This window comes from Tympanuchus pallidicinctus, unplaced genomic scaffold (assembly GCF_026119805.1).
Source record: "Tympanuchus pallidicinctus isolate F22 unplaced genomic scaffold, pur_lepc_1.0 scaffold12, whole genome shotgun sequence".
Taxonomy (NCBI): Eukaryota; Metazoa; Chordata; class Aves; order Galliformes; family Phasianidae; genus Tympanuchus; species Tympanuchus pallidicinctus.
The window spans coordinates 16,882,248-16,907,961 of record NW_026294637.1 but is presented as its reverse complement, the minus strand read 5'-3'; the positions used below and the strand labels follow the sequence as shown (position 1 = coordinate 16,907,961).

Genomic DNA, 25,714 nt, shown 5'->3' with positions numbered 1-25,714 from the left:
GGTCTGGAAGCACTTCAGCTGAGCAGCAGCTTTTGTTGGCACTTGCACTGCAAGCTTACATAGCTCATGTCTTGATTTTCTTACTGACCTTCTTGTGAAACAGCTGGAGTCAAGGTCTTCCTCTCACCCACTGTTCCCAGTCTGCACTCAGAACTGAATGCACACTCCTGTGAGACATTCTCATTGTCTGCTCTTGTGCAGAGCGTGCTCACAGCATGCTGACAGCACCCAACTTTTCCCACAACTTAAACCTCTTCCCAGCCTCCCAAGAAAGAACACTCCTTATGCACAACAGGGGACAGCAACTTCCCACCTGGATAGGAAGCACCAGAACAGGGCTGCAGGAACCCCGCTTCGTTCCAAAGCATGCAGGAATGAGTGTGCACATACACCGCTTCAGGAACACGGGCTCCCTGCTTGCAGTGCCTCTTTGCTGATAGTGAACATTCCCTAGCAGCACTCAGGAAACACAGCACGTTGGGAGCAGCACACATATGCTTCTCATCCAGCACCCTCCACAAGTGAGAGGCACTCCTTCCCTTCTCTACTCACAGCACAGACCTCATTCACAGGATCGAGTCGTAGTTGTTTCCCCCCAAGAGGTAACAGCTGCAGAGCGTTAACCACAAATCCCTATTGCACAGCAGCATGCAGCCCAACACCTGTGGTACTCCTGACCAGCGTCAGCCCTTTTACAAACAGCCTGCACGGACCTGCCTGCAGGAGCCAACAGAGAACCGCTGGCTATCAGCACCCCACAGGAGCCCTAATGTTGCCCTAAATGCAATAACGCTTTGTAACACACCAAGGATGTGCGGGTCACTCACCTTGGTCTGGGCAGGACCGAAGCCTGCAAGGCACCACACCACCAGGCAGTGGCTGTTGAGCAGAGCCCGCAGCACAGCAGGTGCCCACACCGGGACCGTGAGGCTGCCCGCAGCTCTCTGCTGATTACCTGTACATACAGGCAGCTGTGTGCACACCGAGTTCTGCCCCTGCCGCTCCTTCCATAAGCAATCACTTACAGCTGTTACGGTGGATTCAGGTGCGTGCCTTACTTCACACACAACTTGTAGGTCAGCCTGCTGCAAGCACCAACCGAGAAACCCCTACAGGGGACACCCAACGAGCTCTCGTCCTGAACTCAGTGCGCAACAAACTCAAAGCCCACAAGTCCACTCGCTGTTCACACACAACCTTTCAGTGCCACGCCGTAGCAGGGCTCCCCGCAACTCTCCGCGCATAGCAGAAGCGGCCTACAGAGCTTGTAACGTGACAGTAGCGCTCAGCTCCGCAGCGCGGCGCGGATCTCGCCCAGCCCCGCACGACGGCGCCGCTGCGCGAACGGCGGAGCGCCTTCAGCCGTCCCGGGCCCCGAGCGGCACGACGGAACGCAGCGGCCCAGCCGCCCGCCCCGGGACAGCCCCGGTCACCCCGCCGCGGGAAGTTGGCGGGGGGCGGCGCCGCCTCCAAACTTTCCCCGCCGTGGAAATGCTCCAGGCGCGCCGTCTGCCCGCGCGGCCACTCCGCACGGAGCCGGCCGGCCCGCCAGCCCCGCGGGACCCACGGCGGCGGCCCCGTTGTGCCCGGCGTCGTGCACGGCCGCGTCCGAGCACGGCACGTACCTGCTACCTGCTACCTGCTGCCTGCCGCACCGCGCCGCACCGCATCACGTAGCTACGCTCCAGCGGGGGCTCGGCGCGCGCCTCGCGCGAGCGGCACCGCGAGGGGAGAGCGGAGGGGAACGCCGCGCGCGCTCACGCTCAGCCGCCCTTCCTCCCGGGTCGCCTTGGAAACGGCGCGCGGCGCGAAGAGGGGGAGGAGGAGGAGGCGGTTTAAAGGGGGCGCGCGCGCGTGCTCGCCACGTGTCACGTGGGCGCCGCCGAACCAATGGGCGACGGCGGACGGCGGGAGCCGTAGTACTACGGCCCGGGGAAGGTGAGGCGCGAGAGCGCGGGGCGGGGCGGCGGTAGCTCCCTCCCCTCAGGGGCGGTGGCCCCGCCCCCTCCGCTGGGTCCCCGCGGGGCGGGAGGCGCTGCGCGGTCGCTGTCCGCGGGCAGGTGAGGCCGGCGGGACGGCAGGCTGCGCTGCGGGCCCAGGCTGAGGGGCTGCCAGGGTTGGGCTGGGCTGGGTTCTGTCAGGGCGGCCGCCGCGCCGGGGCTTGGAATACTTGGCTGTTAACATTCCGCCTGTGGTTTTGTTTTGTTCCGTCTTTATAGACAGCGGCATTACATAACCGCGTACAGAGAGCAGCCGCGGGATTACATGATGCAGATTAGCGGCGGCGTCGATTCAGCGGATCGCCCTGCGTGTGTGTGAGGGGCGGCACGGCCGTGCGGGTAAGCGGGGCTGCGCGCAGGGCAGGCAGCTCGGCGTTATACGTAGTGAGCTGCAGGCAACCACCGCGGGATGCGTCCCACAAAGCTGCCTTACCTCCGCCTCAGGTTCTTACGGCTCCTTTGTGTCCTCGCGAGGAGGTTTTGGACGATAAGCTTGGCTGTAAACGTGCTGTCACGTTTCCTTGCTGAGATCCTGGTTTGCTGCAGGTGGCTGGGTTCTCTTCTGATCCCTGACCGCTGTGCTGACATCAGTTACGGCCCTCGTGTAATCAGGGTAACTAGAAGTTGCCACCTAAATAAGAAAATAAACTCTTTTTAGCGGGACTTAGAGGTAGCTCTTGGAGGAAATAAGAGCTGCGGGTTACTCACTGCCTTGGGAAATATCAAGGACACATCTTAGAATGTAAGCCAGGAGCCTACTAGCAGATTGACACAATTCCCAACATTTCTCCCTTTTTTCTTTCCAGTACTCAAATATTTCAGCTTGGACTGAGTGATATTTTACTTTCTTTTCCCCCCTTAAAAAGATACATAATGCAGTAAAATCCTATTCGGCAAGATATACCTTAATATAAATGAAGGGACAGTGTATGTGTGAAATGGTCATTTGACTGAAATGATCTTAATTTGGGGGGAGAGTTTCACTAGAAATTAACTTTAAGAATGCTTGGATAACAAAGAGCCATAAAGCACAATCCAGATCCTTGTTCAGTGTGGCTTTTTTTTTAATCTCTCTATGCTCCTCAAGATTTCCAGCTACCATCTGCTGGGGATGCCAACCCATGAATACTTAGAATAGTTAACCATTAAAAGTACACAAACGTAAGTGATAACTACAGCTCACTGTTCTCAGTATATGGGGAGCAAAGCGCACAGGTTCACTTAAAGACAAATTCAATGACTTCCAAAGGCTTTTCCCAGCCATGTATTAGCACATAGTTTTGCCAGCCCTGAACCTACTACAGTTTTGTGTCTGAGTCCTCAGTCTGCCCAGAAATCCAGTAGCAGTTCCCAACAAGAAAAAAAACTGTAGTCCTTTCCCCCAGTGTTTCATTGCCCAAGAAGCAACGAAGTGCATCTTTTTTTTTTTTTTTTTTTTTTTTTTTTTTTTCCCCACTTTAATCTGTGCTTCACTTTAATCTGTGATTTCTCTGCAGTAGAATTGTAACCTGGTATTTCTGTCACTTCTGCAGCATTCAGCAGGGATTACACGTTTGCTGAGTTACTCCTTCACAGGCACAGTTCAGCAAAGTACGTACACATGCTTTAACTTAGTGATTTACAGGGGACCAGGATGTTGTTAATTCTGAACACAATTTAAATCCTTTCCTAAACTGTAGCCCTCAGTAACAGAATCAGATTATGAACATAAAGATGAACAGGGCTTTGAGGTAATTGAAGAGGCTAAAACAGTATCGATATTTATCTCTGTGGGCATTGGTGACCTAACCTTAATGTATAAACAGTAATCTTTCAAGCAATACATTGTTACTGTCACTGTTCACACCAGTTTAGATAACAAAGAAGTAGGAAAAAAGATAGAATTGACCTGAATGATTTTCCATGATTTAAACTGGTACAAAGCAGAACAGACTGTATTAAACTTTAGATTAAAATACTCTAATTTGGTACACAAAGTAATCTTTCAAAAAGCTCCCAAGGTGCATGCAAGATAAACTTTTAAACATGCAGAGTCTTGCATTCCTAGTTTCTGTGTGCATAAGATATAGTTGTGTCTCAAAAGAAGACTTTGAGTTGGGAAGCTGTTGAGTAGATGAACAAATGATCTCTTAGTTGCACATACTAGCTCATGGCACAGATATAAACAAGTTAGAATCAGGTTTAGCAACAACTTCTGCTATAACAATTTGTTTACCTTGTATAGCAATAGATCAGTGTATTTTTCTAACGAGGTGGAGAGCCTGGTTTGTTCTGATTAGGACTCTGATACTTCAACTCTGGTAAAACTGAAACAAGCAATGAAGAGAAAAACATTTACCTGTAAATGCATGACTGCCTAATGATTTACTTTAGAGTCTTAAAAAAACAACAAAGCACCACAACTATGAGTACTGTCAGCAGCATCTCTCTTAGAAGTGATCTTAAACCTGAAGCTACAATACTTTATTAGAGCTTAAACACAAAATAGAAATGTATGTCCACACGTACATCACCTTGGATTGTTCAGGTGATGCACAGACTTGTGTGCTTATGTTGTAAGTACAGAAAACACAAAATTTGAGATGGGCTTCTACAGAGAGTTTCCTTTGTAGCACTGGAAACTGAAGTTATTTCTGGTAAAATTGGGATTTTATTGCTTTTAACCATTTAGTGGGAATAAATCATTTAATTGAGAGAGAACTTCCAGGTTCAAGGAGAATAAATACTACATCTTTAAATGAGAGAGTAATAAGGATTATTTTACTGCTAGTAAAATAATAGTATACTACTGCTACTACTCTTAGCATTTCTTCCAGTACAAGACAATTTGTCTGATTATTTTATTTTCACTTTAACATATAATTAGGGGGAAAAAAAGAAAAAAAAAAAACATTGAAAAGTAAGAACTTCCACATGAGGCTTGTTTAGTAACTTACTTGGTATGGTAAACCTTGAGCATGCCTTCAAAGAAAACAATATAGCAGTAGATGCTTGTAGTTGGCAGAATGGTTGATTTTTAGCAGTGTGAAGATTGGCTTCAGTGCAGACTGACAGCTTCTATTCCATATTTTATAAATGATTGTCCACTTTTAAATCCAATACTTTTAGGTATGTAAGCATGCTTTGGTGTGAATTTGTTTTCACTCTGTGGCCTTGCCCTTAGAAGTTAACAGTATGCTTGAATGCTTGCCATTAAGTTTGAGCTAATGGAATTTACATGTAATACTGCTGTCAAAGTACAACAAATGTCGTAGCAGCAGCACTGCAAGATGCATTCCAGTAGCTGCTTCCTCAGGGGAAAAGGTCACTGGGATGAATAATGACATGCTGCATTTACACGTTTCTCTTTAGGTGCCGTTTAGAAGAATAGCTTCTGCCCAAGAATTAGAATTGTTGGAATAATATGCGAACAGGTAATTTCTTCCAGCTCCTTACTTGCATATATATATAATGAGAATTCATTAAATTTGCATTGATTTTGACAGCTGCCCTTGGGATCATCATAAGTGCTGCATGGCAATGTCTTCGCTTACAACACGTCAGTGGAACAAATGCTCAAAGTTTGCTTTGTTCAGTCCTGGTATTTAATGGGTTGTGATCAATAAGCATAAGGTCCTCACTTACAAGTGAGGAAAATTGCTATAGCAATTCTTGGTCAACATTTCCCCCCATTTCCCCTTTTGTTTTAGCAAACTTCAGGCCTGGGCAGTCCATAGACTTTTGTCCTCCGGGCCAGGCACTATACTTGAGTCAGCATGTGGATTATCAAGGCTAATTTGGTTCTCTGAGGGTTAAGGTGGTGTTGAGCCTTTGTTTGCTTTTCTTTCTAATAGATAGGATGGTCAAGTTAATTAAAAAAAATCAAATGGGAATAGACAAGATAGTTTAGTGACAAGTGTTCATGAATGTCCTTGAAAAGATAAGTTGTGTATCAGTGTATTTAGAGGCTGCTGTTACCTCTGCCAGTTTTAAATAATCAGTTTAGTTTTATAAGGAAGAATCTTGTTTCATTCTTCTCCATCCCCCCTTTCAGCAAAAACAGACATCAAATAAAAAACCAAAACTTTTGTGTCTTACTTCTCTTCAATCTCTCACGTAGAAGGATATATCAGAATGCAGATAAACACTGTGTAGAACGTATGTTGATAGCATTTCTGCAATCATATTAATTGGGCAATTAAAAATGCAAAAGATTTAACTTCTCATCAGCACTTGACTTGTTAAACTTCTCTATCTTGATAATACCAGTCTGAATGTAGCATGCATTTGACTTTCAAAATGTACGATAAGCATTTTCACATGACAAATTGTAACATATTCCCCCATTGTTATTGTAATTGAGTTTTTCCTTGCACTTAACCTCCTCTGATTCTCTGTTATATTCTTCTGCATCATTGACTATAAGTTCAAAGGTTAAACTGTTACTTTCATGCACTCCTGCCCACAAATACAAAGCTACAGCTATCAAATTTGACCCAAACTGCAGTATTTTGGTGCAGTGGGTACCGAATACAAGAATACACCTTTTAGAATAGTAGCAAAATCCTCTACTAGTAGAAACCAATTTGTATTTATTTATTTACTGTTGGGAGTATCCTGAATTTTCTTTTCTTTTCTTTTCCTTCATAATTGTGTGGTCTACTTAATACTGTTTTACTTGACTACTTAAGTAGTAGAAAAGGATTCATGTGTAATATGGTATTAATGAAAAGCACACTTACTTGTAAAACGGGGCACCTGGCCTCCATGGATGTGAGTGCTTGGTAGAATTAAGGTTACAATTTTCCCCTTAGCATTAGAATGAAGCATAGCTCTAGAAAGAAACAGCCTGTAGAGGAATTGTCTGTAATTGCATTCGAAAAGGTTTTGAAGGCCTCCTAGGCACTTCTTGTTCTCTCTCGCTTGCTTTTTATAAGACTACCTGAGGTGTTTTTCCAGAACAAAAATGCCCAGTTGGATCCCCAGTACATGGATCACACTGTAACAGTGAGAAGATCTTTTTCCTAAATACTCTGAATCCTGAATGACTGAGGCATCTAATTTATTTCAGTGCTCCACTGCTACGCCAGTTTGAGACAGTCAGACAGGCCTCTGTCTGCATAAAGAAAAAGCATACAACTGTAAAGCAGGTTTATAAGGCAGTCAATATGTTCCCATTAATTCTCACAAGAATTCCTTTGAAGGCTTTTCCTGAGCTGTCTGAAATCCTTTTTCTGTGGGGCTCACCCTGTCTCACATTTCCAACTGGTAGAATCTCAACACTTGACTCCCTCAGACACTAACTGGAGCTGAGGCCAGGTCTAGACTGAGAGTTTTGCCTTTTCTCACTTGGTGCTTGTATCTTGATGCAGTGCTCATGTATTCAGTATTCTCTCTTTTCATTTTAGGAAGAGTGTGGCCTTCAATTCAATTGCACTGCCACAGAAGTTTCACTGTTATGTTTGAGTAGACTGAAATGAAACAATTTGTAGTTCATGTTTTCTGTTGCCATTTTGCACTCAGTTACCCATGCAAAATAACTCTAAATGTCTTTCCATGGTGAACTTGCAGTAAATTATTTGCCAATAGACAAGCACAGAAAGCCTCAGAGTTAAAATAAATTTCCATTTCCCTCCTAATGACATGAGGTGGAGCACATGTTTCTGTTATATCACATCCTGCACCAGTGCAATAAGGTCAAACACAAATAATCTTTCCAGGCTTACGTCTCTCCTCCAGGTCTCTAATTTATCTGCACACGTGCCAAAAGGTCCAGTTACCATTTGGATGGTAGCACTTGGATAGCATGAACATGAAACTTCAACCCTGCTGATCTCTGTGCTATAACTGCCTTGGTCTTAAAATGATATATGGACTCCATTCACACTCCCATGACCAGATGACATTGCTCAGATGGAAAAATATAAGAAAAGATGGGGAGAGTGGAATTACTGAAGATGGTCCAGTGCATGCCAGGGTGCATAGTGTGATTGCTGCACAGCATAAGGAGTGGCTAACATTTTCCAGTACTCCTAGAAAAGCCAGATTTATTCCACACACAAAGTTTTACTGCCCTCTCAGGCAGAATGCCTTTGACCACACTTTCTCGCTTTTGCCTGCAGGAACAAAGGGGAACCACAACTCTACTTGTTTCCTGAAAAACAAATGAAAGTTTTGATTCCTTGTAAACAATGCCATATTGTGTAGAGAGCAGGTCTTCTATACCTAAGTAGTGAGACAGCAAATTCTGATTTTCACAACTTCTGGGAGAAACAGCAGCACAAACAACACCTAAGGTGTGAGGTAACACACTTCTCAGGCTTGCGATGCCAGAAGGCTGTTCTATTTTTCTTTTGATCAAGACATTGTAGTTTCATTTGCTAGGTGCTCGATTAGTTGTTAAAACTGGTGGTGTCCAGCTGCTATAATTCAGTACCCAATGCACCTGAACCACAGCTGGAAGTATTCTGGGATTATCTGTACTGACTCTTTCTCTCTCACAGAAGCTAGTTAAGCTCAAAATGGTTTATGCTACTAGAGCAGGACAAACTGGTTTCCATGTCATGTGTATCTTTTAACTGTGTATGGGTGATGGTCAGGAAAGGCAATGGAGAATCAAAAGCTCCTCTCTGGGCACAAGAAAGTTCCTGCATTTATTCATAATGGTGACAGTTTTGCAACTTTTTTTATATAGTCACAGTTACATAAAACAATTCTGCAAGATAAATGGTGCTCTACACTGATGGCCTGAGAGGCAAGACTGAGTCTATATTTGTTCTTAGTGTGTTTTTTTTTTTGCCCTGGTTTGTTTTTCTTAAAATGAAGCTGCACTACAACTCGTCCCTGAAACACACACACACGTGTATTTTATATATATACATATATATATTATTTTTTTAAAAGTGTAATTATTAATGAAAATACAGAAATCTCAATTTTTCACTCTTTGTTTTGGTCTTATTTTTAAGATCATGAAGAACTCTGTGGCACCAGTTATGGATCTTTTTGTCTAAATGGAGGCATTTGCTATATGATTCCTACTGTACCCAGTCCATTCTGCAGGTCAGTGAAACTACAATTTGTGTGTTTAAATACTGGACAGTAGCTGTCTCAAAACTGTTTCTCCATTTTGCTGCTTTAAGAATGCACTGTTAAACCACTGAATGAAAGATAATAACTGTTACTGATGGCTGTCTGAAACTCAGTAGTTCACACTCACGTAACTTACCAAGCCCACAGAGATGACTGAGGAAAACCAAATGAATATACCTGGGGTATATTTGTTTGATGGATGCAACAGCACTCAGTTATGTATGCTTTCAGGATGACTTCTCTATTAAAGCCACGTTTCCTCCCCTCATTACAATACAGAAGGGAGCAAAACACCCTTTTCTGAATGGAGAATAAAGTCAAGGTATTTGGAGTGGCAAAGTACCTTCCCAGTTTTTCTTCCAGGTGAATTATACTGCAAAAATTCTGATCATGCCAAAATGGCCTGACATGAAGAAAAATGGGAGGCACAAAAAAGAATATTATTTTTTAAGGCAAAAAACCCCCATGAATACAAGCCAAGCCTTACCATGTTCTCCTGAATCACAAGGAGATGCTCAAAGGACATATTTGCAGCAACAGCCAAAGACCACTTGGTGAAGAAGCATCTAGGCAAATGTAAAACAAAGTAAATATAGATATCTGTTAGTTTATTGGGCCATTCTTCCCTTTAGAGTCCATCTCCTGCTTTTGCATTCGTTGACTGCAGTCCTGCTTTTGGATTCCCTGTGTAAATACAGACCTATCCTTTTATTTTCTTTTTCACCAATATATAAAATGATGCCGTATTAAAATTTAATTGTCATGGTTCAGCATTTACTAATTCTGAATTATTGTTCATAGAGATAAATTATGGTTAATTTCATATATATTTACATAACATAACAGACATTCAGACACCTACTGCCTATAGTTGTGGATGCCACCTCCCTGTGGCAGCTTCTGCTCCCTCTTCAGTCTTGAGTTATAAGTAACAGTAATCGGGTGAAACTCAAGAAGGAAACAAAATGTTTTCTAACGTGCCTAATTCAAGAATTTCTTCTGTTTGGTGGGGGACAGTTCAATCTAAACAAGCAAGCTCAGGCATGCAAGCTCACCTGGTAGACGAGGAGAGAAAAGGAATTCTGTAGTAAATGCTAATTAAAACACAAGCACAGCATATCACTGCCATGTCTCCTGTCCAGTGTCATACAATGAATCCAATCCAGAAACAAGGATAAAGCACAAGAGTGATGTAATTATAGCTGATAAGCCTCACCAACTTCTGTGATGTAAAACACATACTGCATGCATACACAAAGTAAAACATGCCTTTCGGGTACCTTGATTGATGCGTGCTTTTTCCTGGAAGGAATCCCTTATTATTGATATTTAAATGCTTATGTGCAAAGAAAGTAGGCTGAACAGCATTAGTTATATGGTTTCAAAGCACTCAGTCTTGGCTGTTGGTGGACTGCATAATAAGGAAGGCATATTTGATGAAGTAACCGTAGATAAGACGTAACAAATAGTCAGAAGTCATTCTTCAGGAGTGCAAGCACAAGGAGCTTCAGCATAGATAACTTCCACTTTAAAAAAGCTCCAAATGAAGTCATTTGTAATTCACGTGCTACATTTTGTAATCTGCTGAAGCAGAAAAGTACCATCTTAAGAACATTTCTATTACACTCAGGCAATCTTACTGCATTTAAATTATCAAGTATTTTTCCTCTGTACCTACTGGTTGATTATGAAGTTATAAGGGTTTAAATAGAAGCATTCTATTTAAGCATGTCCTCATTCTAAGCATGTCCCTTAATCAGTTAGAGAAAGCTAATTATAGATGAGAAAGGTTTTGTTTACACACAGATATCTTAGTAATCAGCAGTGATGTGAATAGAAACGACAGAAAAAAACGCATCGCTACTCAGCAGAATTCAGAAAAATATTCTGCACCCTGGAATTTCAGGACTGTCAGCATCACAGAACCACAGCATCGCACAGTTGCTCCGAGTTTCTCTGATACAGATTTCTTGCAGAGCCCGCTGACAGTTCCAGGTGTTCTCAGTTGATCTCTCCCACCAACACAAAAACAGCAGCAGCTTTTTGATTCAGACTGCTTCGTGGTTAGCACAGTGTTGATTAAAAGAGCCAAATGGAATAAGAAAGGACCAGTAAACTGTCAAAATACCTTAAAACACATTTGCCTTGGCAAGTTGTTCATCTAGACAAATGCATTGAGCTAAACATAGTCCAGCTTACCTGACGTGATGTCACTGGAAGTGATTTGACAACATAAATGGGAAAACTGCATCGTTCTTTAGAAAGACGTTTCCTTGCATCCTAGCAAATTAAGAGACACTGTTCACTTTTGGATATTTCAGTTCTTTATGCTGAAATATCCATTCGGAATTAGATATATATACATTGTAGAGATGTCATATAAATAAAACAGTAGTTGACCTTCTTTTCCTCCCACAGCACAACACTGCAGATTTTAAATACAGCTGATTATGTTAAAACATGAGCTTGCTCAGCTGCCATCTTCCTTTGTTCCTTTTCTAACAGAGTTAATGACCTCAGCATCAAAAGGCACATCTGTCACCATATGCAAGATAAGCTTCAAACCTGGGAATGCTCAGCCATACTAAATAAACAAACACACAGCAGAACAGAGAAGGCTGTGAAAGCAGATGCCTCAGGTGTATCACAAAATGCTGGGCTGAAAGATGTTTGCCTCAGCACCTGATGTGCAGCTGTCCCATCATCATTAATTAAAGCTGTGCAGAATTAAGATTTCATTGTGAGGTGAAGTTCTGCTGTTTCCATGTTGTCTTACACAGGACATCCCTGAGAACTTCTTTCTCATTTCAGAGAAGATACAGGTTGTTGTTGCTGGTTTGTTTGTTTGTTTCCCCCCCCAACTCAACATTTTCAGAGCAGAACACACAGTTAATGTATCCTTTAGGATGTATGACTTTACAAGCCATCAGGATCTTTCTGTACACTTCATCCTTGTGTGGTTCTTCCTTAAGTGGGACCTTCGTCCACTGTTGAATGTCCCCACATGTGATATACGTGCTGTGCCACCAATCCTCAGAATTTACACCTTGCTGAAGAACTACTGGGCTTTGCTTCTTTCCCTGCCTTCAAAACCATGCTTCTGCATTTTGAAAACAACTGTTTTGAAAAAACTGTCCTGTCAGTATTTTCCAAGTTTGCTTTTTGCTTGCAAGCTACAAACAGAAGTTAGAATACACACCAAACATATAACCAAAAAGTTAATTATTACATTTTTAATGAGACATAAAAATAGAAATTCCTACATTATCTCATGAGCTTGAGACGTATTAGTGATAAGGCTCACCAGATATCATGCAAAGCACATCACATATGGCATGCTAAGGGAAAATAATCAATTCTTTCCACTTATTTCCAGTGGTAGCATGAGATTTATTTAGTCTCTATGGATACGAATGCAGCTTCGAAATAGCAGTTTGGAAAATCCTGTGGATACAGAATTTTTTTTTTAAAGCCATTTAAAAACTTCCAGGTAACTTTGCCATTGCCCACTGACCCAGGCTTTGAAGTCTTTTTCATATTTACTAGATGCCCTTGTAGTGTATGAATTAGTTAAAGAGTTCTACAGACCAAAGATTACAGTGATTTTGAAGCTGTCAGCTGCACAACTTTGATTACATTGGCACACAGCTCATTTTTCAGATATCTTTTACTACTTAGAGCTTTTTGTACATGCAAGCAATTTTTCTATCAGGTAACACGCAGTTTTTTCCTCACTAAAAGAAGACTAAAGGAAAATTAAAATCAACACTCGTTGCATAATAATAAGCAATGAGAAGTCTGTGAGTGCATCGGAATCAAATCTTACTTCCAATGTTTAATCTGTCAGATATTGCTTGTGCTACCCACCTTAGAGTCTGGAAGGGAAGGAAACCCTGCCTTCTCACTTAAAACAGGCAGCCAGTGTGTCTGCAAATTAGACTGCAGTAATGCCTTGTGTTACTGGAAACTGCTGTGCTTATTTTCTTATTGATGCTTTCTGATCCGATCTCTAACTGTAATTTAGACCCGCTAGTCATGTCCTGTCATCTAATTCAATGCAATCTATTTCCTTCCACCCTTTATTGACGCTGGCTGTGGGTAGTTCTGACTGGAGTATTTTGTCAGTGTTTCGTCTCCAGCACAGCTGCTATATTGAGTTCATATATAAGAGCTGCTCATCTGATCTGACGAGAGGTGCAGGCGCGTACGTGGGTGTGTGTTGGCATCAAGGAAAGCAGAAGCCTGGATGCTCTCTGAAAGAGGAGTGTCTAGTCTCCACTGTTCTCAAACATCTGAGGGCTGCTGTCTTTCAAATCTGACTGCATTACAAATTTTCATTTCTTAGAGAAGAGTTTTTTTTCCCCATTTAAAACAAATCAACTTTGGAATGCTACGCAGGACCATTTAGAGCCAACAGACAAATGTTGTTGTGCAACAGAAACACCCAGCCAGGTGACCACAAGTAATTGTTATAACCTCCTCACGTTGTGTATAGCCCAGAAGCAGGCTTCTGTGTCTTTTGTACTCGTTCATTAAGCACCTGCCATATTTAACAACTCTAAATACGTCACGCTTTACTTTTGGTCTGTTTTTAGGCATCCATTATAAACAAGGTCAACCTGGAGCTGTTACTGACTTTTGAAGTTGTGTCTATTAAACCTGACTGCTTCTAAAAGACACTATATAGATACTCATGAGCCCAGATTTTGTTCCTAAACCACATGCTTGTTAGAGGCTACTTTTCTGTCTTGTTTGCAGCCACTGAGTGTGCTCCATTGCACACTGCCAAGCAGATACTATTGATTTGCCAAGACAAGTGAAATGTTTCTAAAATTTGCATCCAGGAAGAATTAATACAGTTAGCATCCAGGATATTTAAGTTTTGTACCTGCTTTTCTTTAGTGTAGATATTTTACCCTTTGCTATAATGTTTCTCCTTAGAATTCTAGGCCTCGTGACTCTTTTCCTCTTGAAGACTTAGGGCTGCCTTAAAGATCTGGTTCTGCCTTCTATTTAGGAGAAAGTTGCCACAGTCTCAATGACCTTTTTGTAACTCTGCCATTGCATTCCTTTTTTTCCTTTTCCCCATGTTTATCTTTAAGCAGAGCATGAATATGGTTTCCATGGGTGATTTATGCCAGCTCCGTCTACTAATCTCAACAGTTCTCCAACCCTGTGATTTTAACCTAATCCTATCTATGCAACTTCCTTTGCCTAGAAGGACCAACTTTATTTCCTCCTGCTTCATTTTTCCTTGGGACCACTGACTTTGCTCCCTTTACACACATTCTCTAGAATTTTTCCATAAGCCTCAGTTTACACCAAAGCCTATTTATTTGCTCTCCATGTATCATTTTAGCCTAGCATTATCTGACAGTTTTCACTGGTATTCAAGAATGCTGCTATGAATATTATATTCCCTTCTCTATTCCTGTTATTTTATTCAGTTCTACAAAGCATTTCTCTCTCACTTGCTACAGAACAATGCCCTGCTCAAGCTGCATTTCTATTCTTCAGTTACGCTACAGATTCTCAGGAAAAGGCTCCTGAAATGCTGCTATACTTACAATAAATATCTGGAGCATCATCTCAAGCAATCAGAGCAGTCTGCCTATCTTTCCTTCTCCCAGCAGCTGAGTGCAATAATTCTGAGAAGTCTCACATTGTCCTTAGTAAATGGTGACTGTTTGACCAGTGGCAAAAGAAATGCTAGTAGTTCTTCATGTCATTGTTTAGACCTGTACTGAAGACCTTTAGTACTGAACTAGTAGTCCATAAGTCACAGAAAATTGGTGCTGGGAGCCATACCAAGTGAGCGTGGTGATATGCTGACAGCAATCTATTTGTTGGATTTAGATATGCTTGACATTTTTCCTTCTTGGCCGTTCCTTCCCCCTTAACCCCTTTTTAATCTCTTATCTGAAATACCTTGCAGCTGCCAGTGGCAATTCAGATCACTAAAGACGTTACGGAGCTCAGCCCGTTTTGCTCAGATAGAGCCTGAAGTTGCCCATGTCACAGATTATTATGACTTCAGTGCCAGAAATAGCAAGTGAGACCTTCAGTAATAGAAGCAGAGAGGAGCACAAACACACACAAAGATACATACAGAATGTAGTCACTAAATAATACGCTTTCCATTTTCTGTGATGCAGTAAATTCCTTAAGAAAATTTTGCAATAAATGCTAAAAACAAGAAAAATGAAGAATAGTTTATCTTCAGCCTACATCATTTTGATCCATATGAATTACTAAGCCACTTAGCAAGTTTGTTTTAATAACAAAATACCATTTCATAATTAGTTTGGTTCTAGATTTTGTGAGTACAGTACAGCATGCAAAGCCTTTCAAAATAAGGTAGGCCTAAGGTCAGCTACCAGTTGGCACCCAACCAGACAAGTTTAAGTTCTACACTGCGACGTACCAAGGAAGCTGCATGCTGTTTAATCCCTCAGCTTTACAGTAAATCCAGACTGGAGTGGAAACAGACTGTAAATTAGATATGTCATGTGGAGTGCAAATCAAATTTCACTTTCATGTTTTCAGAATATTTGTTGACGTTACTTGAATTAGGTTGCATGGTATTAAATGGCAGCAGCTTTTAAGTTACCTGCTTTATTTAATGGGTTACTGCAGTTTTAGTCTTGAGACATCTCATAATTTTAGATTACTTTACCCCCCCACTACCACATTTCTTTTTTAAACCAAACATAATAAGAAGAAATCAAAATGGAGAATACTGAAGAGCGATAGCAATCTCTTAAACAACACGGCTCTATCAGTTACTTCCTTTGCTGCCGTTCTTTGACATACCCTGTACTTGTCCTTGAAATATCTGAGCCATTGCTGCTGCCTCCACAGCTCATGGGTCTACAGCACAGCCTGGCCTGGCACAGGGCTCAGCTGTCATCCAGGGGTAAGCTCAGAGGTAGGTCAGAATCTCCTTTGGGTGACAAGTTATTGCTCATTCTCAGAGAGATACAAACATGTTGGAAGCTTCATTAAATAATAATCAGCACCTTGTGGCACCATCTATACATACCTCCAGTGTTTCCTTTGTAGTCTTCCTTGGTAGATATGCTTACTTTTTGTGCATAAAACCCATTTTGGCCAACTTGGCCTACGTGCCCAACATGCAACAAGAACTTGCTTGGTATGCTAATTCTTCCCCTCATAGCTAATGACCAGCAGTAAGGCATCTTCAATGTCTCTGCTGCAGTTCCTGACCTACACTTAGCCGTCCCTATATGAATGCCTTTACAGAAGCTGCTGTCTTGTCCTCAGAGCTCTCTTTCAACCTACACAGCTGGAAGCATTCACAGCAGTCTAGCTGCTTCAGTTTATTCCCAGTCATCATCTCTCACAGTAGCTCTGGCAATGACTAGCCCAGCTCGTAAAAGCAGTGCAATAAAAAATGTTATTAAAAATACTATTAATCATATTAACTCTACTAATAACAATGTTATTACTACTACTACTAAAACAGACCATAAGAAACCCCACACAATTCCCCCACGCAACCCATCACGTTTAGCCCTAGACCGTGGTCACATTTTGGTTTGTGTCTCTGGTTATGTTTGTGTTTCTGCTGCTTACAGACATCAGGCTACTGGAGGCACTGATTCTAATTGCTCTGTCAGGAGGCTGTTCTGGGAGCTCTAAGGGTTTTGCTGTTGTGCTTCTTCCAGACATCTTCCAAAAGTAGCAGGCCAAGCTTCAGCCTTGCTTAAGTCAGTCTTCTCTATCTTCATGTTCCATACAGACACCACTACCCTCCCAAGCTGCCATCTAATGCCTGCTCTTTTCTATACCCATTGAAAGATAAATACAAAATCCATATTTTAAGGCTATACTTCATTTCTTCATCCCTGCAAACTACCCAAGAACAATCAGATGCAACAGGATTGTCTACAACATTGTTATCACAAAGGAGGCATCCATCTTATGGATGGGATTTCTTTTTTCTCAGATGTATTACTTACCAGCAAGGAAGGAAGCTCTGTTTGAATCTTCTCAATAAACACCAGATTTTCAGATTGGATGGGGCTGTTCTTCAAACAGAGGAGGTTTGATGTGTTCCTTTCATTCCTAATAATGTCTCAATAACGAGGCAGAAGGAAGTCCCAGAGCACTTGTTCAGGCTGTAGTCATTTCGTAAGACCAGCCTAATTTCTGCATAATAAATAGTTTAAACTAGTTCCTTGCAGCTCTTTCAGAAGCCTTGTTCCCTAGAGTGCCTAAGCTAACTGCCTGGGTGTGCAAACAAGCCTTGTCTGAAAGAAACGTAAGTGTTCAAGATGTTTTTCTGCACTGTGCAAAACTTTCTGCTTCTTCTGTAGCTTCTGATGTATTGTGAATCTTTCTTTGGAAGAAGTTTTCAGAAGCTCACTACGTGAAATAAGCATAGGAGGGAAACCTTCAATTCAGTCTCTCATTCACTGAGCACGAATTATTCTCTGGAACAAATTATTTCACTGAAATAAACTACCTTTGCAATTTAAGTGTCTTAGCTCTTCAGGTGAATTCCCAAGGAGTTCTTCAACAAAGAATAGTAACAAGTTACACAAAAGGAAGAAAAGAAAGCATGATTGCTATGTGCAAGATAAGATCCTGTGGGATAACTCGGTTAACACCAAGAAGCTGGGTTTAATTTAATCTACCTATAAAAGAGGCAGATTTAACTGCGTGATATATTGTTAATCCAATAAACATATTGAGAAATACACAATTTAACAATTTCATGGAACAACTGTATGAATCAGAATGGAAATGTAATGCCCAACATGCCTAATTCCCTTTATTCCAGAAATACGAGGCAGGTGGAAATGCCCTGAGAAAGTGTGCTATGAAAGGAATATAAACTTCTCCCCACTCTCACCCCACTTAAGACAAAAAGACTTTTCATGCTAGATGACACATAGTGCTCTAATTTGTATACAACTTGGCTTCCTAGGTGTATTGAGAATTACACAGGAGCACGCTGTGAGGAAGTTCTGTTGCCCAGCATCAAGTCTCAAACCAAAGGTGACCTGTTTGCAGTTCTCTTGGCTTCACTTCTCCTTCTCGGAGTTCTTTTAATTGGAACATTCTACTTCCTTTGCAGGTAAAAGTGCTGAAGCTATTTAATCAAGTAGAAATTGCTTCTGGTAATCATGTATTAATTATTTGAATATAAAAGTATGTAATGCATTATCCATAAGGTTTGTGTGGTTATTTAGCATAATTAATGTGGATGTCTCAGCTTGCTGCCTATAATGTTTTACTTCTTTCTAAATGTCTTTTCTAAGCTATTACTTCCAGTCGCTTTCTAAAAGCCAACTATCAGACCAGTTTTGGAGAGATTGCACATTACACCTGGAGTTACCATTAATATTTTAAAATATTAGTAAACCTTTATGTTGTCCAAAGCTTAAGAAGTAGAGGTGACTTACCAAAGTGTAAGCCAAAGTAACTGGTGCCTTTATACAGCTCTATTTGTGCAAACAAGTCGGTCTCTTATGTCCTCCCTTGTTTTTGAGGTACAATATATATTTATGCCTTTACAGGACAACTTAGTAGGCCGTGTAATTATTAGCCATCACACACGTGAAGCCTCTTGGTCGCTTCTGTGCTGCATTTCTCTCTAGTTATAATGTCCTTCTTGCAGTTCTGTTCCTCACTTTTCCACAATCAGACTGTTCTGATCAGTGCCTTTCAACAAGCAACTTTTGAAGAGCCAGTCTAGTTTCACCCCAGCTGCCATAATAGAAACCTACCAAGTGCCAATTTCCTATAGCTGAGTACACTGAGAAAAGATTCAGGGTATTTGATAAAACAGTATTAAAAAAAGTTTCTGTAGAGGACACCCCCCTTCCCTTGGACGTTTAAATTAAATTATTCCTGTCTTATCAGCAGTGCAGCACCATATCAGTAGTTAGCAAAAAAATATTTACAAATTACTACCAAGTAACTAGAATAGAACAGAGCTTTAAATAACTCTAAAAATTCATACAAGTCACAGAATCATTGGAGTTGGAAGAAACCCCCAAAGGTCATCTAGTCCAACTCCCCTGCACAGAACAGCTACACCTACTGCTCGATCAGGTGCTCAGAGCATGCTCCAGGCCGACCTTGCACGTCTCCAAGGGGCATCCACCACCCTTTCTGGGCAGCCTGTGCCAGTGACTCACCAAATCTGTTTGGGCGAGCAAGCTCATCCTTATCTTCTTTGCTGATACCTGGTCTTTGATGAAGGCAGTGGGTTTCATCCATGAGCTAGGTTTTAGTTTCTTTCTCCTCTCAAGAAAGCCAGAAAGGGAGAACTTGGAGCACTTGGTACTCCTTGAACACTGCTTTTCTCACTGTCTCAACAGCTTTCTGAGTTAGGTGGGTATTTCAACCTAGAAAAGCAGTCCAGCGTTCCAGAAGCCAAAGATACTGTCAAGTTTCTCTTCTTTGTTAGAAGATACACTGCGTCCATCACGTGCCATCAGCAATACAAGAGGCAAGAGGAGCCCAGTAGAGAATGCAGGACAGGGCTCCCTGGGCAGTCCCAAAGCACCCACAGCTGTTCCCAGCTCACTCTGGCAAGCAGAGGCCTTAACCTCTGCATTGAAAAATTGCATTGAAAAATGAACTGAAAAACAAAGCTGACTGCAGCCATGTGTGCATGTGTTGGGACCACCACCCACAACCAGTGTTCATCAAACATGGTGCTGTTCAAATACCACCACTTGTACACGTGCAGAAGCCAGCAGACCTCTAGCTGGTGTTATCATTCTGGATCCAACTGAGAGCAATTTGCAGTGGGGCACTAATTGCTCCCTGTGTTGGCAGCTGTGGCAGAAGAGGCAGGAGCCCAGCTGTCCTGTGGCGATCCACTGAGGCTGTGTGTGATCTCTGCTAATGTAGCAGTGTTGCTCTGGAGACAGAAAACGCTTGCTGAAAATCTCTGGGAGATGAAAAGCATCTCCATTGAGAAATACCCCCCAGATATGAAGCTCTAAGATAAACTTTCCCTTATGAAGCCAGTATGACATCTCTTCTTCGGTGTGATCTTAGAAGCATGGCTTTATGTAACATAAATAACACACTGTCTCATATAACTGTTTCTACAGAGGCAAAAAAGAGAAAAATAAAGTCTTCAGAGAGCATAAAATTCAGAAACGAATCCATTATAGAGGCTTTTTCCTCTTGCATACAGTAAAATTAGGGGAGGCTGGAGCCAATTTACTAAGTTTTATGGTCAAAGACCAAATACCAAACTAAAGAAGCTTCGCATGACAGCAATTACAGGTCTGCACAGCTCCTCTTTCACATAGTTGGAAGTTGAACCTCAAAAACTGCCTTTCCTTACAGAAATCAGTTTACTTAGGCAGAACAAGCAGTAGAGCCTCTCAGAGACACAACAGCAACTCAGTCTGATGACTTGGCTGCCCATGGATCTAGCTTTCATACCAGACGTCTTGGGAAATCTCAAAATCATGATTAACTTCTCTACAGAAGGCTGACACAGGACAAGTCTGCAGTTGTGTTCTGAGGAAAACAGGAAAGCATTCAAAATCCCTGCTCTTACGTTGTTCCTCAGGTAACAAAAGGCACGTTTGGCTACAAGCAGTTCACAGGTCAGCAGAGATCCATCTGGCCCTTCCTTCTCCAGAAACATATTGTAGGAGAAATAATCACAGAATTGCAGGGCTTGGAAGGGACCTCTAGAGGTCATCTAGTCCAACCCCCTGGCAAAGCAGGCTTCCTAGACCAGGTTGCACAGGTAGGTGTCCAGGCAGATCTGATTATGTAGCTGGTTAGCATGTATTGCACATAAAACAGATCTGTAACGAGGAAAACATGCAAAGGCCAGAGTGCCACACTTACAGGGGTAGAGAAAACAACGTGGAATACTAGAATAACTGTGATTTATTTACATAACATATTATAAGACCATATTAAAATGCCAAATTAGCTATATGATAAGCTTATATTGATGAATGGGAACTAAGCCAGCCAAAACCACAGGTCTAGGAATAAAGCCATGTGAGCTATCCAAGGCAGCAGATTTTGTGGAGGAGTTGTACCTCCACAGGACACAAACTGGACAGAAAGGAGAACAGCTCATGACTCTTCTGAAGAGAGCAGATGTCTAATTACTATTAAAAGAAAGAGGGAAAGAGAAAGCAAGGAAAAGCTCTATCTAAAGGATGTGCTTCTCCTCAAACGTAGAAAACATCACACCACTGAAATTTCCCTTCCAAATGCTAAGAGAGGTAAAGATAAATTAAACAACTTTGTGTTATCTACTCACTGTTTAATAAAATCCTGACAAATCAGACTGAAACAGGAACATTAACTTCAGGAGAGAAGCCTCGTAGGTCCAAGTGCTCTGATCTCTGTTGCTCTCCCTCAAATACATGCTTCTCAGAAATGTTGGATGTTAATTGCAGAAGAGCTATGTTGCTCTTTTTTTTTTTCTAGTGGAAGTATCACACAATTAATGCTTATTTTCTCTGGTAAATTTTCATTCTGTGTTGTTTTTTCTCCATTTTTTTTTCTCCTATGGTCAGGAAAGCCACCATTGCAAGGACAGGTTCCTCAGAGTGTGGTGCCCACCTGGTTGAGACTACAAGCAGCAATGGCTGCAACAGTGAGTGCATTTAAAATGAAGCAATGAAAGCAGGGAAAGAAGATTTATTTAGTGAAAAGCTTCTGCTTTGTTTGTTTTTCAGAAATAATAACGGAGTAAAGCATTAGAGTGGAAGAATGGTGAGAAAATGATGTGCAGAGCAACCCTAACAGCTGCAGAGGTTGATATGGTAAGGGGGTTAAGAAAAGAAAGCACCCTAATAGGAGGCCTGCTTTTATCTTAGAGAAGACTGCAATTAATAAATGAAGAAAATCTGCTGCATTCAGTAGAGTATTTTTATAGGTGCATCAGATTATTCAGAAATCACTACAACCTACGTTTGAATTTTGTGAGATTTTCCATGACAAGCTACTGGTTTTAGTAATGCACAGATAAGGTGTGAGATAGACAGATAGGTAGATAGGTAAATAGATAGATAGGTAGACTGATTTCTGTATGAGAAGCATAACATAATTATCCTTCTCTACAAGAGAACACGAGGCAACCATTGGATTTTTCAGCATGAGGTTATGCTGTGAACATTTGTCCTGGAGAAGCTGAGGACTGCCTCGATTCAGGAGCTTCAAAACTCGTAGCTGTGTTACACGTCCAGGACTTGGCCTGCTTCAGAATACTTCAGAATACACTTACAGTATTAATTATTACTTTCCTCAAGGCAATAGTTGGGCTTTTATTAACAGAGGGTGAGGTACCACTACTGGTGTATAGGTCAGCTTCCTGATGCAAGATTTTAATTCAAAGAAAATACTGGGAGAACAGATTGGTAATGGTTAGAAGTTTAGTTTATAGAGTATTTACCCTTTGTTTGGTATATGTCTCTAATACTAAGCAAGGCACCTTCCTTGATATTTTTGTGTTGCCTTCTAAAAATCTCCCTAACGAGGAATCCCAGCTTCTATTTTACAGAGCACAGATGTCAGGAATTTTATTCATCGTGTCCATCCCTGAAACAAAGCAATATGCAGCCAGATGTCTTGGTTAGACAAGTGCTGCCCTCTGTAACAACACCTTTGTTTTATCCCCATCACCAATATCTGAATCACTCTCTGGTTCCTTACAGGGTTATGTGGCTCGGGCAAAGAGAAGCCAAGTGACATGGTCTGTCTCTCCCCTGATGACACAAAGAGAATGGCTGGGTACTGAGAGGCATAGAAGACATGAATTGAACAGTCCTACTTTCATCTCGTTTCTAGTGCTGGAGGTTGTGACTAAGACAAAAACCAACATGCATCCATACAGCAGCACATCACCTAGCAGCTCACTACGTGGCATCGACCGTGCTGTACTGAAGAAAAAGTTTGAGAACATTTCTGGAAGTGAAAGGGAAGAAAATGCAGAATGCAGATTTCTCATCTCTGAAATAAGGGGAAAAAAAGTGTCTAGAAACGAAGGTGGAAAGGAAGATGTGAATAAGAGTCAATTCCTGGGGCGTCTACTGCATGCTCTGGCATCAGAAAAGATAGCGTCTATTTTACACACGCGTAGATGCAAACACAGCAAGACAAAGAAGGAAAGACAAAGTGTTACGGTGTATACAGTAAGAAGTCAAGGAGAAAATAATAATATAACAGCAAATAGTAAACAGAGAAAAATGCATTACTTTCTGAGGACTCATGTGAAAGAAGCTGGAGTACGAGCGAAAGCTCAGCATCTGCAGGAAAACATCCAATCAACCAGAGATCCTGAACCAGAAACGTTCCAGTTGTATAAAGCATAGCTTCCTCCTCAAATTAACCAGCTTACATGCTGGTTTTGGGACCCCAAACCCTTGTCAGTTACCCAGGAGGACACTGTTAATACTGTTTAAAAGGCTAGGAAAGAACAAAGTGATTTTTCATCGCATGCGGACACGCCACTGTTAGATTCACAGTTCAGGAGATGTGCAACAATCCTGACAGCTGCATCAGGATCAGAGTTAGCTGAAATACTCTGCACAGTCTCTGTGGAATTGAGTCAGAGAAGACTGCTGTCAGGCAACCTCTGTGCATTACTGATCACGAGACATTCAGACTGACTAACAGTAACATCCAGCACGCTGTTTTCACCGAAGAAGAAAAGGCTTATGGTCATCTGAAATGGAAACTGAGGGAGGAAATCTTGAAGTTGTACTCTGCAAACAGTTAAAACCCTCTCAGCTTTCTAGACAGACGTGGAATAATTCTCCAGTATTGCCACTCACATTTGCATTATCTGGGAAACAATTTGTACAAAAAGTGAGAATGAATAAATCAAAGGGGTGTTTAAATGCAAACAACTCCATCTATGAAACAAGGTTATCTCTGAATGAAATCTTATTAGCGGTCAACACTGCTTCACATCCATTGCAACTGAGAACGTTTCAGCTTCTGAAATTAATTATTTCCATTCATTAGCTTGGTGAATTTGCCTTTCAGGTCACAAGGAGAGGAGGATATAAATTCATTTTAAGCTGGTCAAACACCACAGGAAGCACAGGGTAGCCCACATTACATCTGATTTAATAAACTTGCACAATGCTGTCAAGCAGTGCTTGTTTAAAAATTAAGTAGTCCTGTGAGCAAGCAAGCTACAGAAAACACTGCTTCCAATCAGATACTGTTCTTGAGCCAGGGGAATGCAGAAAAGGGTTGTGTGTCTGCAAGGGATGGGCAAGGAGGTCCCTTCTCTGCTTCACTCTGTTTTTGAGAAATATAACATCTCCTATCTTTGAAATTACTCCTCCATCACTTTAAATGGGATCACACTACTGATACAAAAACTGAGAGGAGCGCGGATTAGTTTGGGTAGGACTTTCCCCTGTAGTATGGCCACCTCCAAACACAGCAATATTGATGAAGATGTATCTGCTGAGTTTGGAAAAAGCCTTAGAACTGAACTGTGTGAGATTCTCTGGCAGGGTTATTTAGGTAGCTGGGATGCACACATTCACTGTCTGATCATACGGAATAATCGGAAGAATCCCAACAAAAACCATCTGCTTTTTCTTTTTTTTTTTTTTCTCTCTAAGAAGGGCAATGCAGGTTTTTCATTACTGTATGTAACATTACCCATCTGTGCTTATCCAGAGTCTGGTTTGGGTGTTTTGTTTATTTGTTGCCCTTTTTAACCTGGTCAGTGTAATCTGTGCTCTGACACCAGCACTTTAGCAAAGTACCAAATGCACACTCTCTCAAGTACTTACAGGCTGCAGCTCTGTTCTGTTTGGTACTCCAAAAAGGCTTTCACCAGTAATGATTCCTATAGCTAGCCAAGGCTGTGTGAAAGAAGCTTGCAGATGTAGAACCTGCAGTAATACCAAGACACTGCTGTTTTCATTCTCCAAACAAACACTAAAACCAGTTTCTAATGCTAAATTCACCTCTATTTCATATAAATGTTTTCAGTGTAATTAGAAGAGAATGCTTTTAACTTACCTATTTCTGTACAGGCTTCCTCTGAGCTATATAGATGTAGCTGACCATCCACTGGCACTTTATTAGCAGGGCTCTGTAATATGAGCTTATGCTGTAGCTCCTATTCTTTTCTCCATCACTGCATTCCCTGCTGTCTCAAACTACTTATAGTCCTTTCTGCCAGCTCTGGAGTTCCTGTTTTGAGGGAATTTGTGTTCACTCTCACTTGTCACACTGACAACAAAGATGAGCTTAATTTAAAAAAGCTGTTGCTAACTCGTGGAGCTGTGAAAAGTTACCCTGAAAAGGTGACATTAATCACTCTGAAACATCTATGTGCTACCTGCTGATCTCAGTGATGCTCTAGCTGTGAAATGTAACAGTGAACATTTATACATTGTTTTTTTAAACATAAATCCTACAGATTTGGGAATAAAATTTTTGCTCTTAAACTATCAAAGGACTTCAACACCTTTTCCAAGTAGCTGTTAATGATTCTAACCTAAGTATCCAGGTCATATAATTTCCAAATAATCCAGTTTCCAATTTTCTGATGTCTCTGTATGTTACCTGTGTAGAAAAGCACCCTTCCTTGTTATGAACTGCTGCCAGGTGAGCCAGCATCACTATGAGCCACCTGCAATGTCTGAACC

General features: G+C 41.7%; 2 protein-coding genes across 5 annotated transcripts in view; one reads left to right on the top strand and one right to left on the bottom strand.

Annotated features, from left to right (window-relative positions):
• The window catches only part of TMEM266 (transmembrane protein 266), a 107,501-nt gene that overhangs the window by 80,022 nt on the left and 1,765 nt on the right, over window positions 1-25,714 (bottom strand). The window contains exons 2-3 of one of the 3 annotated variants that reach the window (XM_052672197.1): window positions 9,577-9,637; window positions 2,434-2,648 (exon numbers count right to left, since the gene is read on the bottom strand). The gene's annotated coding sequence lies outside the window, so the exon portion shown is untranslated. Of the gene's footprint in view, window positions 1-2,433; window positions 2,649-4,215; window positions 4,304-9,576; window positions 10,224-25,714 lie in introns of those variants that run through there. The other 2 variants (XM_052672195.1, XM_052672196.1) reach the window with 2 other exon arrangements.
• On the top strand, window positions 1,945-23,961 carry NRG4 (neuregulin 4). 2 transcript variants are annotated; one of them, XM_052672213.1, is made up of 8 exons: window positions 1,945-2,060; window positions 2,220-2,339; window positions 5,352-5,413; window positions 8,948-9,041; window positions 18,025-18,174; window positions 21,611-21,690; window positions 21,773-21,859; window positions 22,751-23,961. In XM_052672213.1, the coding sequence occupies exons 3-7, from the start codon at window positions 5,404-5,406 to the stop codon at window positions 21,787-21,789; spliced, it is 351 nt and encodes a 116-aa protein (XP_052528173.1). In that variant the 5' UTR covers window positions 1,945-2,060; window positions 2,220-2,339; window positions 5,352-5,403; the 3' UTR covers window positions 21,790-21,859; window positions 22,751-23,961. The 2 variants fall into 2 exon arrangements, with proteins under 2 accessions (XP_052528173.1, XP_052528174.1); XM_052672214.1 differs by lacking the exon at window positions 1,945-2,060 and adding an exon at window positions 3,533-3,590 and having other exon boundaries at window positions 2,141-2,339.

Excerpts from the sequence above, each read along its gene's own strand:
- NRG4 (XM_052672213.1), top strand. Across the intron at positions 9,042-18,024 it reads GTACCCAGTCCATTCTGCAG|GTGTATTGAGAATTACACAG; the intron begins GTCAGTGAAACT and ends TTGGCTTCCTAG. Across the intron at positions 18,175-21,610 it reads ACATTCTACTTCCTTTGCAG|GAAAGCCACCATTGCAAGGA; the intron begins GTAAAAGTGCTG and ends TCCTATGGTCAG.